This window comes from Nelumbo nucifera, chromosome 7 (assembly GCF_055504915.1).
Source record: "Nelumbo nucifera cultivar China Antique chromosome 7, China Antique-T2T, whole genome shotgun sequence".
Taxonomy (NCBI): Eukaryota; Viridiplantae; Streptophyta; class Magnoliopsida; order Proteales; family Nelumbonaceae; genus Nelumbo; species Nelumbo nucifera.
This window is the reverse complement of record NC_142655.1, coordinates 42649237-42667095: the sequence shown is the minus strand read 5'-3', so window position 1 is coordinate 42667095 and position 17859 is coordinate 42649237. Positions and strand designations below refer to the sequence as shown.

The window sequence follows — 17859 nt, the reverse complement described above, 5'->3', positions numbered from 1 at the left end:
TACACAGCTGGCAACGGGTAGGGTACCCGTGCAAATTGCCCTACCCATTCACGAACCCGCCTATGTATCCCTGATTCCAAACCCGTCCCATACCCGTCTACCTTTTCCTCTCAATTTCCGAAACCCGCCCCGACCCGTCCCACACGTTAAACCCCTTGACCAAATGTTTTCTACTAAAAAATGTTTCTTAATGCTTATAGTGTGACTTGAATCCAGATCAATTAATGATAGCACCAAATCTCTTAACACTACTTTAAGCCACTAAGCCATCTTGCCTTTTGTGTTATTTAATGAAATAAAATAGATTTTATTAACTTTTGTGTTCATCAAAACAATCAACACATGTATATGATTAACAATTCCAACTAAAAATTAAAAGAAATAATATTTAAAATTAGCATTTTATAACTAAATGTAATAAACAATCTATCAAATCCAAATTTACATCAAATAATGATTTTAATCGTGAGAAATTTATACAAATAAAATATTAATAATAGAATAATTATCTTGGCACTTAAAATTTATAAATTTGTGCATGATATATAATATAATAGGTTCATATTTATGCAACCCGGGTATCAGGTATCGGATACCCTAAAGTCAAAACCCAAACCCGTCCCAAACCCTATAGGGTTTTAATCTAAAATCCCAAACCCGTCCCAAACCCTATAGGGTTTTGATAAACGGGTCCTATTAGGGACGGGACGGGTCGGATACTCGAAAATTCCCGCAAAATTGACATCCCTAACACAAGCAGCTATGATTAATGAATATAAGATAGTTTCAACACCTACAAAGTAATATCCACATTGTTGAGATCACTCACCAAATGGTTGGGGCTGGCATCCATGGCATCATCATCAGGCTTTTCCAAAGGAACCCTAAGCCACAACTTTTACAAAGAAACAAAACATAAGAACAGATAGCAGTAACAACAAAAGTTGAACAACTGAAATAAGATTAGTTTGATAAAAAAAGGCACCTGCATATTATTTAAACCCTGCAATATCTGATTCACGCATCTTGCATAGTTTCCACAAGATGTTCCTCGTGGAGGAGGAAGAAGACAGGCCTGCAATATGTTCATATAAAACATGTAGGTGAGTAGAGCAAAATACAAAAGCTTATCGATGCCAAAAAGAATAAACTGTAGGCATCGCAAGCCACCTATCATACACATACAAGTACTGGCAAGAGCAGAAAAAGAAGAAACAAGCATACAACTCTCCATGTCCTAAAACCTGGACACAAATACGGGTATGAGAATCCCATATAGCATGCCTATATCATGCGTTTATATCTAGTTTACTAAAAGTAGGTGTCATTTCTAACTTACATAGAATTCTATGATTTTGTAAAAGGATTCGGAGCCAGAAGATGCCGACCACCTACTCGACCACCTTAGAAGAACAAGTGGATAAACTAGAAACCAATATACAGCAGATAGCCGGAGATATGAAGGAGCTGAAGCAAGCCATCATGGCGATGTCCTCCCAACTCTCTACAACGGGAGGCCGCAACAGTGAAGGCGAGAGTTCTAGTCAAGCGGGCTTGAGAAGGAAAGAAGTGCTAATGGGGCGACCAGCGAAGATCGATTTCCCCTTTTCTCATGTGATAATCCTATCTCCTGGATATTTAGAGCCGAACGGTATTTTGAATACAACGATGTGTACCCGGGCATCAACGGGTAGCAGTGACCTTCATCCATATGGAAGGAGAAGCCATATTGTGGTACGATAGCTGGAGATATAGAGTTGAAGGAAGCCATCACGGCGATGTCCTCCCAACTCTCTACAACTAGAGGCCACAACAGTGACGGCGAGAGTTCTAGTCAACGGGCTTGAGAAGGAAAGGAGGGCTACTGTGGCAACCAACGAAAATCGATTTTCCCCTTTTCTCATGTGATAATCCTACCCCCTGGATATTTAGAGCCGACCGGTATTTTGAATACAACAAGGTACCCGAATATCAACGGGTAGCAGTGACCTCCATCCATATGGAAGGAGAAGCCATATTGTGGTATGATAACCGATGATATGAAGGAGATGAAAGAAGCCATCACGGCAATGTCCTCCCAAGTCCCAACTCTCTACAATAGGAGGCCGCAATAGTGAAGGCGAGAGTTCTAGTCAAGCGGGCTTAAGAAGGAAAGGAGGGCTATTGGGGCGACCAGTGAAGATCGATTTTCCCTTTTTTCTCATGTGATAATCCTATCTCTTGGATATTTAGAGACAAATGGTATTTTGAATACAATGAGATACTCAGGCATCAACGGGTAGCAGTGGCCTCCATCCATATGGAAGGAGAAGCCATATTGTCGTACCAATGGTACTGTCGCTCTCACCCCCAATTGACTTGGCCAGATTTAACTGAGGCTTTATGTTAGAGGTTTGGACCTTCTGGCTACAAAAATTTTGATGAAATACTCCCTAAACTTGAGCAGCTCGGCTATGTGTGTGACTATCAGCAGGAGTTCGAGTGCTTGGGAGCCAGGGTTTATGGATAGCCTAAAAATGCTCTAGTCGGAAGTTTTGTAGGGAGCCTATGTGAGGTTATTAAGACAGAGGTGAAGGCCCTTCACCCTACTACTGTCGATGCCACCGTAGGGCTGGCTAGACTTCATGAAGAGTGCCTAAATCGACTTAAGATAAACAGAAATCCTAGCCCACTTTCAATGACCCCACCCAACCGACCAAATCCAAGGAACCCAAAAACCACTGGTGCAACCGTTCCCCTGAGAAAGTTGACTTGGTCAGAGATGCAATCACAAAGAGAGCGTGGTCTATGTTATAACTATGATGAAAAGTTTGCTCCCGACCACCGCGCCAAGAGACAACAGCTCTTCCTCCTCCGATCAGATGAAGCTCTTGAGGAAGACGAGTCCTCAACCCAGAGGAAGAAGTTGAGGTTGATACAGACAAACTGGAGATTTCTTTACAACCCCTGGTTGGCCTGGACTCACCCAGTACCATGAGAGTTAAGGGGATAGTCAAGGGGCATCAAGTTTCCATCCTAATCAATAGTGGCAGCACCCTTAACTTCATTGCTGGATTGCTGGCTCGCTAGTTGGGCTTTCCGGTTGAACCAGTCAAATTCTTTTCCATCCATGTAGCTGATGGGAATCGGCACAGATGTGGTGAGGTGTGTCAAGCCATTAATATCATGGTTCAAGGGCATCGGTTCAGCATTGAATTGCATCCACTAAACTTTAGAGGGGCCGATGTGGTCCTTGGTATCCAATGGTTATGCCAACTGAGGCGAGTGGTATGAGACTAGAGAACCTTACTATAGAATTTACTGTCGACGGGAAAGTGTACCCTTAAGGGTTTGGAGCCTAACCAACCCAAGGCGACTGATTATAACTTTGTGGCCAAACAGTGCCAGCTCATGGAACCCCCTCTTGTAATGATGTTGGGCCCTAACCTCAATGGGCCAGCTCACCAAACCAAGAGCAAGCCCTAAAACAGCTTTTGAAGGCCTATGAAGATGTGTAGGGATGTCAACGGGTCGGGTTCGACACGGATTTACATCAATCCTAACCCAACCCTCCAGCACTCCAACCCGAACCCAATCCGACCTGGCTTAAAAATACATTATTCCTGAACCCAACCCAACACTAATAGGGTTTAACTCGGTTCTGACTTGACTCGTATAGTTCTAAATATATTTTTTTAACACATTTTGAAGACCTAAAATACATTAAATTAAATAAGAAAATTTTTGTTTTATACATTTTAAGGTGTTATTTTTCCATTTAAAAAGAAGAAAATCAAAATCAACATATAAATAAATTATAAACTTTAAGCCTATAAAGTTAGAAGTCAAAAAATTGCAAGAATACTAGGTATATATGCAAGGTATCATGACCCGCTAGGGCAAGTCAACTAAAGCCCAAACCTGACCCGAACCCGACTTGGGTCAAAGAATCAAAACCCTAACCCGACCCTAAAAAAAATATACTTGACCCTAACCCAACCCAATGACATCCCTAAAGATGTGTTTTACAGTCCTATGGACCTTCCACCCCCTATAGCCCAGGATCACAGAATTCCCATTCTACCTGGACAAGGGACCGCAAATGTGTGCCCCTACAGATATCCAAACTACCAGAAATTGGAGATAGAGAAAATAGTGAATGAACTTTTACAACAAGGGCTGATTCAACCCAATTCGAGTCCCTACTCGTCCCTAGCTTTCCTTGTCAAGAAGGATGGGACATGTAGGTTTTGTGTGGATTATCATGCATTGAACCAGATCACAGTCAAGGATCGGTTTCCGATTCCTATAATAGACGAGTTACTTGATGATCTCAAGATGGCTACTATATTCTCAAAACTGGACCTAAGGTCGAGCTACCATTAGATTCTGGTCCACCCGGATGACATTCATAAAACAGCCTTCTAGACCCACAATGGGCATTATGAGTTGTTGGCCATGCCCTTCGGGCTAACCATTGCCTCATCCACATTTCAGTCAGTTATGAATGACATATTCCGCCCATTTTTGCATCAGTTTACATTGGTTTTCTTTAATGATATCTTGATATATATAGCCCTGATCAGTGATTTAAAAGGCACGCCTCAAGTGTTCCTAGGCGCACAGGTGTATGCACCTCGCCTAGGTCCTAGGCGCACCTCTTTCAAAAGGCGCGCGCCTAGGTCCTAGGCATGCACTTGAAAGTTGTAAAATCATTATTTTTTATGCGAGAAATAAGAATTTCAGAACCTAACATAGGCTTGTTTGGGCTTGCCTTGAGAGGCGTGCTACAAAGGCGACTCATAGAATCAAGAATGCAATATGTTTTACATCACATTAACTACTTGAAGTAATGCAATTAAGGAAAAAAAGAGATTGTAGGTTTTACATGCTTGAAAATGCTTTATATGTTTGCTTTTATTTTTAAATTTTCATTTGAATACACTTTACATGTGATGTTTATGTGTTTTAATTTTAGATAATAGGTTTTTTAAATCATTTATTTTAAAATTTAAGTTTATATTTTTATTAACATTATGTTTAAAATTTTTTTAATTTTTTGGCATTTTTTTGGAATTTTTTGACTTTTTTTATTTTTTAGCTTTTCTTTGTAATTTTGCGCCTTTCTTAAAAAGGCGTATGCCTCGCCTTGCGCCTTGCGCCTCAGGCGCAAATTGGCCCTTGCGCTTTTAAAACACTGGCCCTAATTGGACCAGCCACCTTGAACACTTAGATAGCACTTTGGGCCTTCTTAGGAAGCATCAGTTATTTGCCAAGTCCTCTAAATGCATATTCGGCCATAATGAATAACATTATAGTGTTTAGTTACAAAATTCTTGCCATGGGCCACATTCTTTTTAGAATGAACAATCAGCCCATAGCACAAAAATTGAGGTAGCTTGTAACATGAAAAATAATCATGCTCCATCGAGGAAACTCTACCTACAAAACTGCTGCCATAAATGTATACTAGTAGACTACCACGGAAGTACTTTTACGAAAGCACTTTTATAAAAGCACTTTTACACAAAAGCACTTTAATAAAAGTACTTTTACGGAAGAACTTTTACAAAAGTACTTGTTAAAAGAACTTTTATAGTACCTTTACAAAAGTACTTGTTAAAAGAACTTTTACAGTACTTTTGCGAAAATACTTTTACAAAAGCACTTTTACAAAAATACTTTCATAAAAGTACTTTTACAAAAGCACTTTTACGAAAGCACTTTTATGAAAGTACTTTTATCAAAGTATTTTTAGGAATGCACTTTTACAAAAGTACTTTTACATAGGACACTTGCCAGTAATGAAAAGAATTCATTTTTAAGAAAAAAAAAAGTGTTTGGTTTATAGCAATATTTTCTCATTCTGCCTATTTTTACCAACTCATGTTCATTTTAGAATATCATCTTGGGGAACAATGAGAAAGAATGAGAATTGAACCAAACATGGCCATAGTGTCTCAAGGAACAGTCACAGACGGTCCAGATAAGGTGGCCAGCATGGTAAATTGGCCTAGGCCCTCATCAATTCCCAAACTTAGGGGATTCCTTGGACTGATAGGTTACTACTGGCGCTTCATTCGCAATTACGGGCTCCTAGCTGGCCCACTTACACAGCTGTTGAAAAAGAATGCATACACTTTGAATGATCAAGCTGAAGCCACCTTCGAGGCACTTAAGAAGACAATCTCAATGCTCCCCACTCTCGCCCTCCCCAATTTCTCTCAAGAATTTATCATCTAGTGCGATGCAAGTGGTTCTAGAATTGGGGCAATGCTAATGCAACAAGGTAAGCCCATAGCCTTCTTCAATAAGCATTGTCAGGCCCAGCATTATCAAAGTCCACCTATGAAAAGGAGCTTCTTCAATAGACATTGTCAGGCTGCGGTTCTTGCTGTTCAGAAATGGAGAACCTACTTACTAGGGTGGCAATTTGTGATAAGGGCAGATCAACACAGCTTAAAATACATCTTGGAGCAGCAGATTCACACGTCGGAACTGCAGAATTGGTTATATAAGTTGTTAGACTTCAATTACAGGCTGGAATACAAACCTGGGACATCCAATAAGACCGTTGATGCCCTGTCTAGGGCCCATGAATTGAACTCCATAGGTATTTCCAGGCCCGTTTACCCTCTCTTGGAACGGTTGAAGGCGACTAGGAAGAGGAGCGGCGGATCTGAACCCATCTCCGGCTTCCCTCTCCCTGATCTTCTTCTCTCTTCTCCTTCTTCTTCCCCTCTTCCCCAATTTTCTCTCTCGCTCCGTTTCGTCACTGTTGCAGCGGCGGTAAATCTGCGCATCACCGCTGCCTGGTTCGCTGCAGATCTGGTGAAGACGAAAAGATTAGGAGTGCCCCTCGCAGATGGCCGCAGATCGCCGCTGCCCCTCACACTGGTCCCTTGCCAGGTAAAGAAGGTGGTTCTTTCAGTTGTAACAGTACTTTCCCAAGCTTTTCTCATTCCATCCCTCTTTCCCTCAAAACAAATGAAAGAATATTCCCTTTTTCTCATCCCCACCCCACAAACCAAATGGAGCCTTACAGGACCTCATACGACTTTTCCATGAGTCAGCCACAGGTGGACATTCAGGTATCCTAAGAACTTATAGAAGAATTGCTTCACACTACATCTGGACTGGAATGAGGAAGACAGTTCAGGAGTTTGTCACCAAATGCCCTACTTGCCAGCATTACAAGTATGAAACTCAAGCTCCAGCAGGCCTTCTCCAACCCTTGCCTATACAAGATCAGGTATGGGATGATATAACTATGGATTTCATAACCGGCCTACCCCCATCATTTGGAAAGACAGTAATTCTAGTAGTGGTAGACCGGCTTTCCAAATACAGCCACTTTTCAGCATTAGCACATCCCTATACAGCAGCCCAAGTTGCCAAAGTGTTCGTTTGTCCAAGGCATAGCCAAGCTCCATGCCACACCGAGGTCTATTACTACTGACAGGGACCCCACCTTTATGAGCAGATTCTGGTCTGAATACTTCTGGGTTCAGGGATCTCTCCTACACCACAGCACCAGCTACCATCCCCAAACCAATGGAAAGTCAAAAGTGGTAAATCGGTGTTTGGAGACTTGTTTGAGGTGTTTCACAGGAGAAAAGCCAAGGCAGTGGGTCAAGTGGCTGCCATGGGCTGAGTATTTGTACAACACCACTTACCATAGCTCCACCGGAATGACTCCCTTCAAGGCCCTATATGGGAGGGAGCCCCGAGCCGTGCTACCATATGAGAAGGGGTCCACTCGGGTAGCCGAGTTAGAGGACCAACTACTAGCTAGGGATGCTATCATTCAATCCTTCAAGCACCACTTGGAAAGAGCAAGGCAGACTATGAACATCCAATATGACAAAACATCGTGACATCTCTTATCAGGTGGGGGACCTAGTGTATCTCAAACTACAGCCCTACAGACAGACATCAGTAGCCCACAGAACATGCAGAAGTTTTCACCACAATTCTTTAGGCCCTTTCGCATCTTAGAAAGGATATGAAAGTTGCTTATCGCCTTGACCTCCCATCCACTGCGCAGCTTCATCCCATATTCCATGTCTCCTTGCTGAAGAAACATCAGGGGGGAGGAGCTATCACTCAGTCATTTTTCTACCTGCCTTCAATGATGAATGGGAACTGATAGTTCAGCCTCTCAATATCTTAGATTTCTGTTGGGTTAAGAATGGCAAATAGATAGTCCAAGAAGCTCTAGTAGTTTGGGACCAGCTCCCTACAGAAGATGCCACCTGGGAAAAATTTTGAAAGCCTCAAACAGCAGTTTACTCACTCCAACCTTGAGGACAAGGTTGATCTCCAGGGAGGAGGAATTGTTAAGACTCGGGGAGCACAACATCAGCCCACCCAGACTTCAACAGCTAGATCCAGCCCAGCTCGAGCAGCAGCTGAGAAAGCCATGTCAGTAGTCTGTTACAACAGCCCATGTGCGACATGAGCTAATGATTATAAATACTGGTATTACAGAAGGAAATGAATAGTGCATCATTTTCTTAGAATTATCTCTTCTTCTCTTTCGTAGGAGGCAGAGCTGCCCTCAAAGCAGTTCCTGAGGTGGACAGTAACCCATCACAGTGCAGGCTAGTACTTGATCTCCCACTCCATGCATGTCCCACCAAAGCATCATGGGATCTCGTGTCCCAATTAACTGGGAATGGCTAAGGAATATCCCAAAAGGCTGCATGTACCTACCTTTCAAGCTTTTCCCCTATAAACACAGGATTTGATCACCCACCAATGCAGCAAGTCCCAGAATAGTTTGTCACCCCTGAGCCTCAGAGAGCATATACATCTACCACATACACTCTGAACAAGACATTCAACATTTAGCACCCTTGGCACCAACCAATGTACCTACCTTTTCAGCTTTTCCCCTATAAACACAGGATTTGATCACCCACCAATGCAGCAAGTCCCAGAATAGTTTGTCACCCCTGAGCCTCAGAGAGCATATACATCTACCACATACACTTTGAACAAGACATTCAACATTTAGCACCCTTGGCACCCAGACTCCCAACCTTCAGCGTCCACAAACCTTTCCTCGTCTACCAACTTACACCTAGATATAAAAGATTATACCTTTCTAACACGATGTCTGAACCTTTAATATTCAAAGGAAGAAAGTGCTCATAGGGCAATAAGAACCTAATAACCTCTCTCCACAAGCCGCCTCCCATAACCCAGGGAAAAGCTAAATTTGGGGTTGGAAGATTGGAATCACTCAGCTACTGATAAATAAAACGTGATCTTGTGAGGTATGTGGAGTGAAAGAAACAGTAGAACTTTCAACAAGAATTTTTACACTCCAGTTCTCATTGATTTGATCAAGGTGATTGTTTCTCCCTGGATCTCAAGTTGTGACAATTTTAAAGGACTTTCCATGGACTCCATTCTTATAGGCTGGTTCCATTTGCTGCACAACTTGTCTACATATCTACCGATGTGTCCTTTGTTGGGTCTCAGACATCCTTCACTACCCCTCCTCAGGGCGAGAACAGTAACATTGTCCATACCTGTAAAGAGAGATGAGAAGCCCAAGCTATTTCTTGCTTCAAAGCAATTTCAGAATCTATCCGAAGCACTTCATCCTCAGAATCCAAGTCAATCCAAGAACTGATCTTGCCTGGATAAAACAGAGGAAGAACCAAATGTAAGGGCATCTCAACAACCTGCTAAAACATTTAAAATATACAAAGAAAATAGTATAACCTTAAAAGAAATTGCTATCAGTAGATTAAACCAAAGTCATGTAAAAGGATTCAACATGAAAGGTTGAATGAATGATCAGAATACATTGTCTTTGTACACGGAAACCATACCAAAAAAATGATCACAGGCAGCCAACCAACCATTATGTCTCCAATGGTTAGATTCCAGTATGTCCAATTCTAAAGCCATAGAAAATTTAAGAAGAGGTCTAGGGTGCCATGAATTGCTCCCCTGACTAGTTGAAACTGAGATATTGAAAAATAAATTTAAAAAACGGAACACCCCTGACATGGTCACTTACGATACTAAACTCTGAACATAAAATTCATTGAACTCATGAAATTGACAGAAGAGTTTCATCACAAATCAAGCACATAAAAATGAAAACAAAATGTTGGCAGAAGCTCTAAGTATGATTTAATAGTGATTAAAGAACAATCAGTTCACCTAAAACATACCACAATTATTTGTGATGGCTACACAAGCCATCATTTGGCACCCCGCTCTATCAACATCAAGGAGCATTTCCTTTGGTAAATTAAGAGTCCTCAGGTCTTCTCTCACAACCAAAATCCATAATTGTCAAAGTCCTAAGAATTATAACATGACAATGATTCAAACCATTAATTCTAAGGGCTTTGATTCTAAAATATCTCAACTTTCTTTTGAAAAGTCTTGCCATTATTGTTTGAATCTTACACTTCAATTGTTGGTTTTACATGCTATATGATTAATGCGATTAAAATCATCTCCTTCCCCCTCGTCTTTCCTTTGTTTCTTATAATTTTATTCGAGGGACTTGTTTTAAAATTCTTACTAGAACATGATTTACTAAGGTTATATAATACCTATTTAAAAACCTTATTGGATTTGGTTTCTATCGTATACAGGTTTAAGAAACATAATATGTGAGGCTAACTGACTTCCAAGACAAACTTGTTTACATTATAATATGCTTTAAACGTAAAGGCGGTAAACTCTGTTGTATCAAGTGCATACATCGTAAAGAGAAACAACTTAACAAACAAATGGACTCAATAACACAGCTAGGTGTATCTAAGACCTTGCCATAGGCTGAAAACATGCGTAAGGTAGCAATTTAACAAATGTGGCTTCCAAGAATATCAGTTGTCTAAATTGATATTGAACAACCATACAAGAGATTAATATATGCATAGAAGTCCTTAGGCATGCATTTGTAGGAAATTATGCATTTGTAAGTTGATAAATACTAGGTCTTTTATGTTCGATTTTCATACTTTTCTCATAAAAACTATTAAAGGCAAATAATGAGAAGAAAGAAATCAGAATATGAATACCAATCTAAAAAAGAACAAGAAAGGCGCAATGCACAATTCGCTCAAAGAACTAGGGAAACATTTATAACTAAAGCAGGCATTATCTGTTCTAAATTAATACATAATACCAACCTAACTAGAGTATAAATATGAGATTGATGTTACACAATAGAACATACCCACAACATGACTACTCCACTGTGAAGGGCTTAAAATTAAATCTGATCCTGCAAACGGAAGAACACTGGCGCTACTACCATCACTTTTCACTAAGCTAGGCCTATATGTTGGATCCATCTGTGTCAAGTTACAAATGCATAACTGTAATGGGACAGTGGAATACAACAAACAAGTTTATACATCAATTAACTAAAGAGTATTATTTCCATATATATAGTCTGATGAGAAGTCAAATTTTTGGAGAAAAAGTATGAGCAAGATTCAAAAAGACAGAAACAGAGGGAACCAACATGAAATAACACCTATAATTTCTAAAAAACAACAATGCAAAAAAAATAAATAAATAAGTCTACAGAATCCACTTGATAGACTTTCTTTGTACTTCACAGACTCCCCCCAGCTCCAAAGAAAACTTTTCCTGAGATGCTTAGATTGCCATGAAATTAATATTAAAACATTTAGGACCTTGAGATGAAGAGAAAACATAAAACTCTATTAAATTACAAAAGGACAAAATTAAGATGAGCATTGAAGAAAGCATGTTCACAGATTCTACACCCAGATCAAGTTACACAACACAAGAACATTTTAACCCTGAACTTTTTTTTGGATGAACAACAGTATAAATTTATTAAATCAGAAACTGATTTAGAATTGTGATTTCATACAACATCCCATGGAGAGGCGTGAGCTGCAGCCCCTCCTAGAAGCTTACAAGTAAACTAGGAATAAATTACAGAAATCGCAGCTGAGCCCAAAACAGTTCTTCCCTATTTACTCCTTGCTTGGCTAATACATTAGCCAAAGCATTTGCTGATCTCCCCACCCACTGTATAGAAACCAACATATTGCTTGTCAACCAATTAAATTTCTTCATTTCATTCTTGTAGCACCATATAGTATCCTCGGGGTTTTTCAACCAGCCCACCACCACCTTGGAATCCCCTTCAACTATCAAATGCTCTATCATCAACTGGTTTGCAAATTGCACCCCTTGTACAGCAGCTAATAGCTCTGCCCTGATAGAGTCTCTGAATCCTAAAGGACCCGAGTAAAGCAGAACAATTTCACCACTCTTGTTCCTCAGAACACTCCCCATTCCAGAACAAATTAGAACCATAGAATGTTACACCCATCATAATTCAGACTACCAACTATTTTTGTCTCTTCCATGCTTCAATTCAGATAGTAGAGTTGATATTTATCATAATATTTTTTTTGAGAAAATATTTATCATAATACTATATATGGATTGTATTCCAAAAAAATTCAAACAATTTGAGACTTTTCATTCACTTCATTTTGAAAAATATGCACCATACACAATTTTTACAGGTAAATAGAAAAACACCTCTTATGTAAACACAAATGCAGTTGCCACAAATAAAACACTGCATCTTATTTCAGTACCATTAGATTCATGAATACCATCTAACTGGGAAAAAAATTTCCTGGATGCTAAACAAGAATGTATTAGTATAAAGCTGGTTGCCATATTTTGAGGCCCACGTTTATCACGGTCAAAGGGGTTATCCCCCATTGAGGGCTTGAAGCATATTTCATGCTTCCAAATTTCAATAATTCAAAGATGTAGAAATAAAAACACACCCTTAAGACCAACACTAGAAGAAGCACAGGAAATTTTTGGCAGAAAAGTACTTATCAGAAAAAATGGCAGAAAAAGGTACTTCTCAAAACATTTATTTAATTGCAATCCACTAGTGTATTCAGAATCAGCCTCTGTCAGATTATAACTAGGGGAGACAATAATAAACATGGGAAACAAAAAAATTCAGAGGTTAGTAATGCTACTTGGATACGAAATTATCTACATCTATTTTTCGTTAAAGTACATATATTTCATAAAAAATATCTCATACAAGAAGCAAGTAAGTGTGTGGTAAAATTCACCATGCATTTCCCTTTCACATAAGAATCATATATAAATCCCTCCCCTTATTGTACAAGGTTTATATACAAACATGGCACAAAAAAAATATATCCCTTCCCTTGTTGTATAAGGTTTATATACAACCTTATTGTATAAGGTTTATATACAAACATGGCAAATGCAAGTATCAAAATCAATGTGATCCTAGAATATGATTCGACTTCAGGATGTCAAAACCTCATTGTTTTGATTGGCTTAAGTTACCGCATTTACAAAATGACAGCCCATAGTACTGAAATGTTCCTTGTTGATTGGCAGGCCTCTATACCCCTCCTCTCCAACAATTAGGGGTGCAAGTCAGGCTGGAGGGGGATGGTAGCTAGAGCCTTACCAAGACCTTCTTCGAATCATAGTTTAATCAGACTATCCCAAGAAACAATGAAAGGAGGTCCTTGCCCATTTATTTAAGAATATGTGGTTACTTCACCTTTTGTACCAAAAGTGAAAGAATGGTGGGAGGAGGATCAGATGAAGTTTAGGCGGAAAGGATAGAAATTACAAAGGCTGAAAGCTAGGGTTAAAGGTTTGAATAAGGAGGATTTTGAGAGAATAGAGGAAAGAAGGATTACACACAGGATTGAGGAGCTTGATGGGCTTGAAGGGGAAAGAAGATTAATAGGGGAAGAAAGGGAAGAAAGATGGAGGCTAAAACAGGAATTGGAAGGGATTTTGAGTTGAGGGAGAGAAGAGATTAGTTGAAGACAGAAATCAAGGTGCATGTGTTAAGGTGATAGTAATACAATCTTTTCCAGAAGTTTGCAAATGGTACAAAAAGAATATTTTGTTTCCCACCTAGAGTTGAATGGATAAGTTTTCACAATGGAAGAGGTTATAGAACAAGCACTTATGGACCACTTCAAAGCAATCTATGCTAGCATGGGTAGACAAAGAGAAAGATTAGTACTAGACAATGAATGAAGGGTTGGTTAGTACTTAGTAGACCGGTCTGGACATAAAAAAAAAATACCAACACTGTAATTTAATAAAGTAATATTATGTTATTTTGGTAATAATTTACCAAACTAATAAATTAATTCCTATTTCTTAAACTATTAATTGGTATTTGGTAATAATTTAATAAACTAATATTATATATCTATACTATATATAAAGTGCAAATGTAGAGCGGAAGTTTTTTGGACTTAAATCACCCCCTATTTCTTTGTTTAAGAAAGGGTATAAAAGTCATTTTGTTACAGCTTTGATGGCTACTAAAATCCCATATCTGTCTATTTAGTCCATCTCTACTTGTAAGGGTTGAAAATGTAACTTCAATCATTACTTTACACCTCATTTAATCCCCTCTCATCAACTCTTTACTTAAGGTATTAAATCCTATTTTCTCTTATTAAATCTTACATTTAAATTATTTTTCACAAATAAATGCTACTAATTAGATCTATATTAATATTTTTAACAATATAAACCTATATATTTTAAAATTGACTCCAAACAAAACCATTATTAATCCAAGTGGTGACTAAGCAATTCAACTATCAACCTATTAAGTCAGATTTAGGCAATAAATTTTTTAAAATAGGAATAATTATAGAAAATTACAAAAATATAGAAAAAATTAGGCACATTTATGATATTTTTGTTAATCAAATTAAAAAAAAAAATAAGTGTAATAAACAAGAATTATTTTCATTGATAATAAAATGAAATACATAATTTAGAACTGATCCAAAATGAAATTATTTTACTGTTTGGCAAAGATCAATAATTCAACTATTGGACCAAATGTGTTGACATTTAATGTCATATATAAATCATAAAAATTAATAAAATACATAAATTTTGCAAAAAAAAATTCAGGCATATGTATAATATTATATAATTATCATATTAAAAAAAAGTAAGTGTGACATATCAAAATTATTTTTACACACAAAAATACAAAATTAATAAAAAAATTGAACACATCTATAATTCTATATTTAGACTATTATTAAAAATATGAATAAGATTATGGAACTTTCTTTTGACTAAAATACTCATTTTTTTAATTTAGCCCTTATTCAATTGTATGTTTTAAATTGTAAATTGAACTACTACTTTTCACCTTATCCAATTCCCTCTATTTAAATCTTACATTTCTTTAATAAATGAAGAAACAAAAGATACACCAAAAAGATAAAACATTACAAAAAGAATAATCTAGCCGAACAGATAAGCTTGTCAATGATACTTGAAACTTCACAACTCGTCCCAATTATCACATATTTGGATGAGGTGTTTATGTAATCAGATTTAGATTTTGCAATCTGCATCCAATTAATAATAAAAAAACAAAAAATATAAAAACAAGAACTAAAAAATACATGTTTATAGAGCTCTAGCCCTATCTTGAGGGCCTAAAATTTTATCCAAGCACGAAAAAGAACGGGTCGGGGGGGCAGCCCATCAAGCTACTGGCCCACAAACAGGTCTACTAATGTCATGCTAAATGCAACAATTTCTCAAAGTTCGGAGAATGTTAAGTCTGTTTTCAAATTAATAAGAGAAATCAGTTCTCCTTGAAGGTTTGAACTCCCCAAAACCATCACCAATTTCATCTTCTGATGTCAATTCATCAAAACATCAATGCTTGGGAACTAGAGAACCCATGACCATGGTTGTTATGGCTTAGCCAAGAAAAAAGGCAAAAAAAAAAATAGAATAAATATGACATAAAGAACTCCACATATCACATTTTGCTTTTTTTCTGTATTGCTCTTAACCATTACAGAAACAACGATTGACAATTTAGAACTTCATAAAACAAATGTCTACAGCAATACAACCTACAAACATGACGTAATCTGAAGTAGTGATAGTAATAGTTCAATCATGTATTCTTACTTAAATACATGATTTCCATTCATTTTCTTTGTCGTAAATACGGTAACAATAACCCACAAAGGCACAAACTAACAAGTTAGAAAAATCATAACAGGGAATAAAAAAACAGCAAACAAAATAAAAGAGAAACTACTAACCAAAGGAGCCACGACGAAGTCAAAACCCCCAGAAATATTGGAAGCCAAAACTTGAGGCATGTCATCGTCGAATTCAGTCTCAACTCCGCAGTAGCGTGAGTCGCTTTTATCTCCCGCTCTTTGTCCGAGTGGCATTTTCTTGAAAACAAACAGAGAGCCCTGAAATTTTATTCTATGAGTGAACTGAAAATCAAAAAGGAAATCAAATGGGACGATGCGCCCAAAATTAAGCAATTCACTCTTCCCAAATTGATTCTGCAACTGGACAAAAGGGTTGAAAGGAAATGTGTAGACCACAAACGGAGTAGAGCCCTGGTAAAAAACCTCTCCGACGAGAGAGTTTTGAGACAAAACACCCCAAAATGATTGCGAATGGAGCTTCCAGACAGACAAATAAGGGGGGAATGAAGAGAATACCTATCTCTATCTCCCTCTGAAGAAAGAGTACTATTGGGAGAGTAGAAAGACAACCGAACTCTGTTGGGTTTTAAGTAGGGTTTTTCATGCATGTTGATACAGCAAAGCCGGGAATTATATATAGTTAAAACCTTGACTCGTGCGGATATTAGGGTTTTAGACCGTCTTTGATGAAACGTGCTATATTTTGGGGTGCGTTGAAAATTTATATCTATTTATATATATCCATATATATATATAGTAAGATGGTCCACATCACCAATTGATATATTCATGGGTTAGGCTCGAACTTGGCTTTTGCCAATTTTTGAATGGGGCTCGGGCTTTCAGTGTAAGTTACGCCTAAAACCCAGCCTGTGAATAGGTGTAGTTATCATGCCTCTCCTTGCTCCAAACCCCCATGCTATTCTATCCTTAATTCTCTTTCCTCCTTTTTTGGCCCTTTATTAAGTCAAGTCACCAATGCTTTTAGCATCTCCCATTATGTCATATATCATCTCTTTTCTCAAGAATTTGAATCTTAATATAACTCTTCACCAAATCATGCTTATCAGAAAACTTTTCCACCCTCTCCTTTTTATTAGAAAAGTGGCAAAAAAAATCAGGAGTCTATTTCATATGGGACTCTTTTAGAAACCTTCACACTTAGCAGGTTTCCCCACCTCTCTTCTTCTTCTTCTCACTTATCTTTTTTCCCTATTTTGTGTTTTAAGTATGCATCTATTCATTTTATATTTTGAACATAAGACGATTGGGATTTATTAGAAAATGATTAAGATTGCTTAATAATGGGTTATAGAAATATGTGATCGTATCATTGAAAATATTTTGGCTTTGATTAAACCAGTTCATGATCCATTTGGTTTGCCAGGTACATTGATTTGAGTGTAGAGAATCATAATTTGTTCTGTTTCCAAGCCGTGAGATAGTTTTTTCCACACTAAGAGATAGTGAGGCTGAAAGGTTGGTGGATTAATTTGTATTTTGTTTAGAGTGTAGAAGGATCCATTTAACTCTATTTTTTATTTTTCTATTTCAGGTTCCAGTTTAGTTGTTGTAATTGCAAATTAGTCTGGCTTTGAAAAGTTGGAAAAAGAGGTTTAATGTAGAAGTTTGTGGCCAAATCCGGTATGCTTTCATACCTCTTTTAGTATGTTTGTGAAATGCCACAAATTGTTTGAATATAAATAGAACATCATGAGCTCTATTATTAATTTTAGTATTAAAAAAATGATTTAGAAACAAATTAGCACCCCACTCTCTACTCTTTACACTAGTCCACCTTCACTCTCTTCTCTGCCACCCATTTTTCCTTCAT

General features: G+C 38.0%; 1 protein-coding gene across 4 annotated transcripts in view; it reads right to left on the bottom strand.

Annotated features, from left to right (window-relative positions):
* Window positions 1-16681, bottom strand: part of SKB1 (SHK1 binding protein 1) — a 40180-nt gene extending 23499 nt beyond the window's left edge. The window contains exons 1-6 of one of the 4 annotated variants that reach the window (XM_088891562.1): window positions 16542-16681; window positions 16125-16283; window positions 11192-11333; window positions 9519-9628; window positions 986-1075; window positions 830-895 (exon numbers count right to left, since the gene is read on the bottom strand). In XM_088891562.1, the coding sequence (XP_088747688.1) occupies window positions 830-895; window positions 986-1075; window positions 9519-9628; window positions 11192-11333; window positions 16125-16259 (543 nt within the window). In that variant the 5' untranslated portion in view covers window positions 16260-16283; window positions 16542-16681. Of the gene's footprint in view, window positions 1-829; window positions 896-985; window positions 1076-9518; window positions 9629-11191; window positions 11334-16124 lie in introns of all 4 variants that reach the window. The other 3 variants (XM_010248865.2, XM_010248864.3, XM_088891561.1) reach the window with 3 other exon arrangements.
* Between the last annotated feature and the right edge of the window lie 1178 nt (window positions 16682-17859).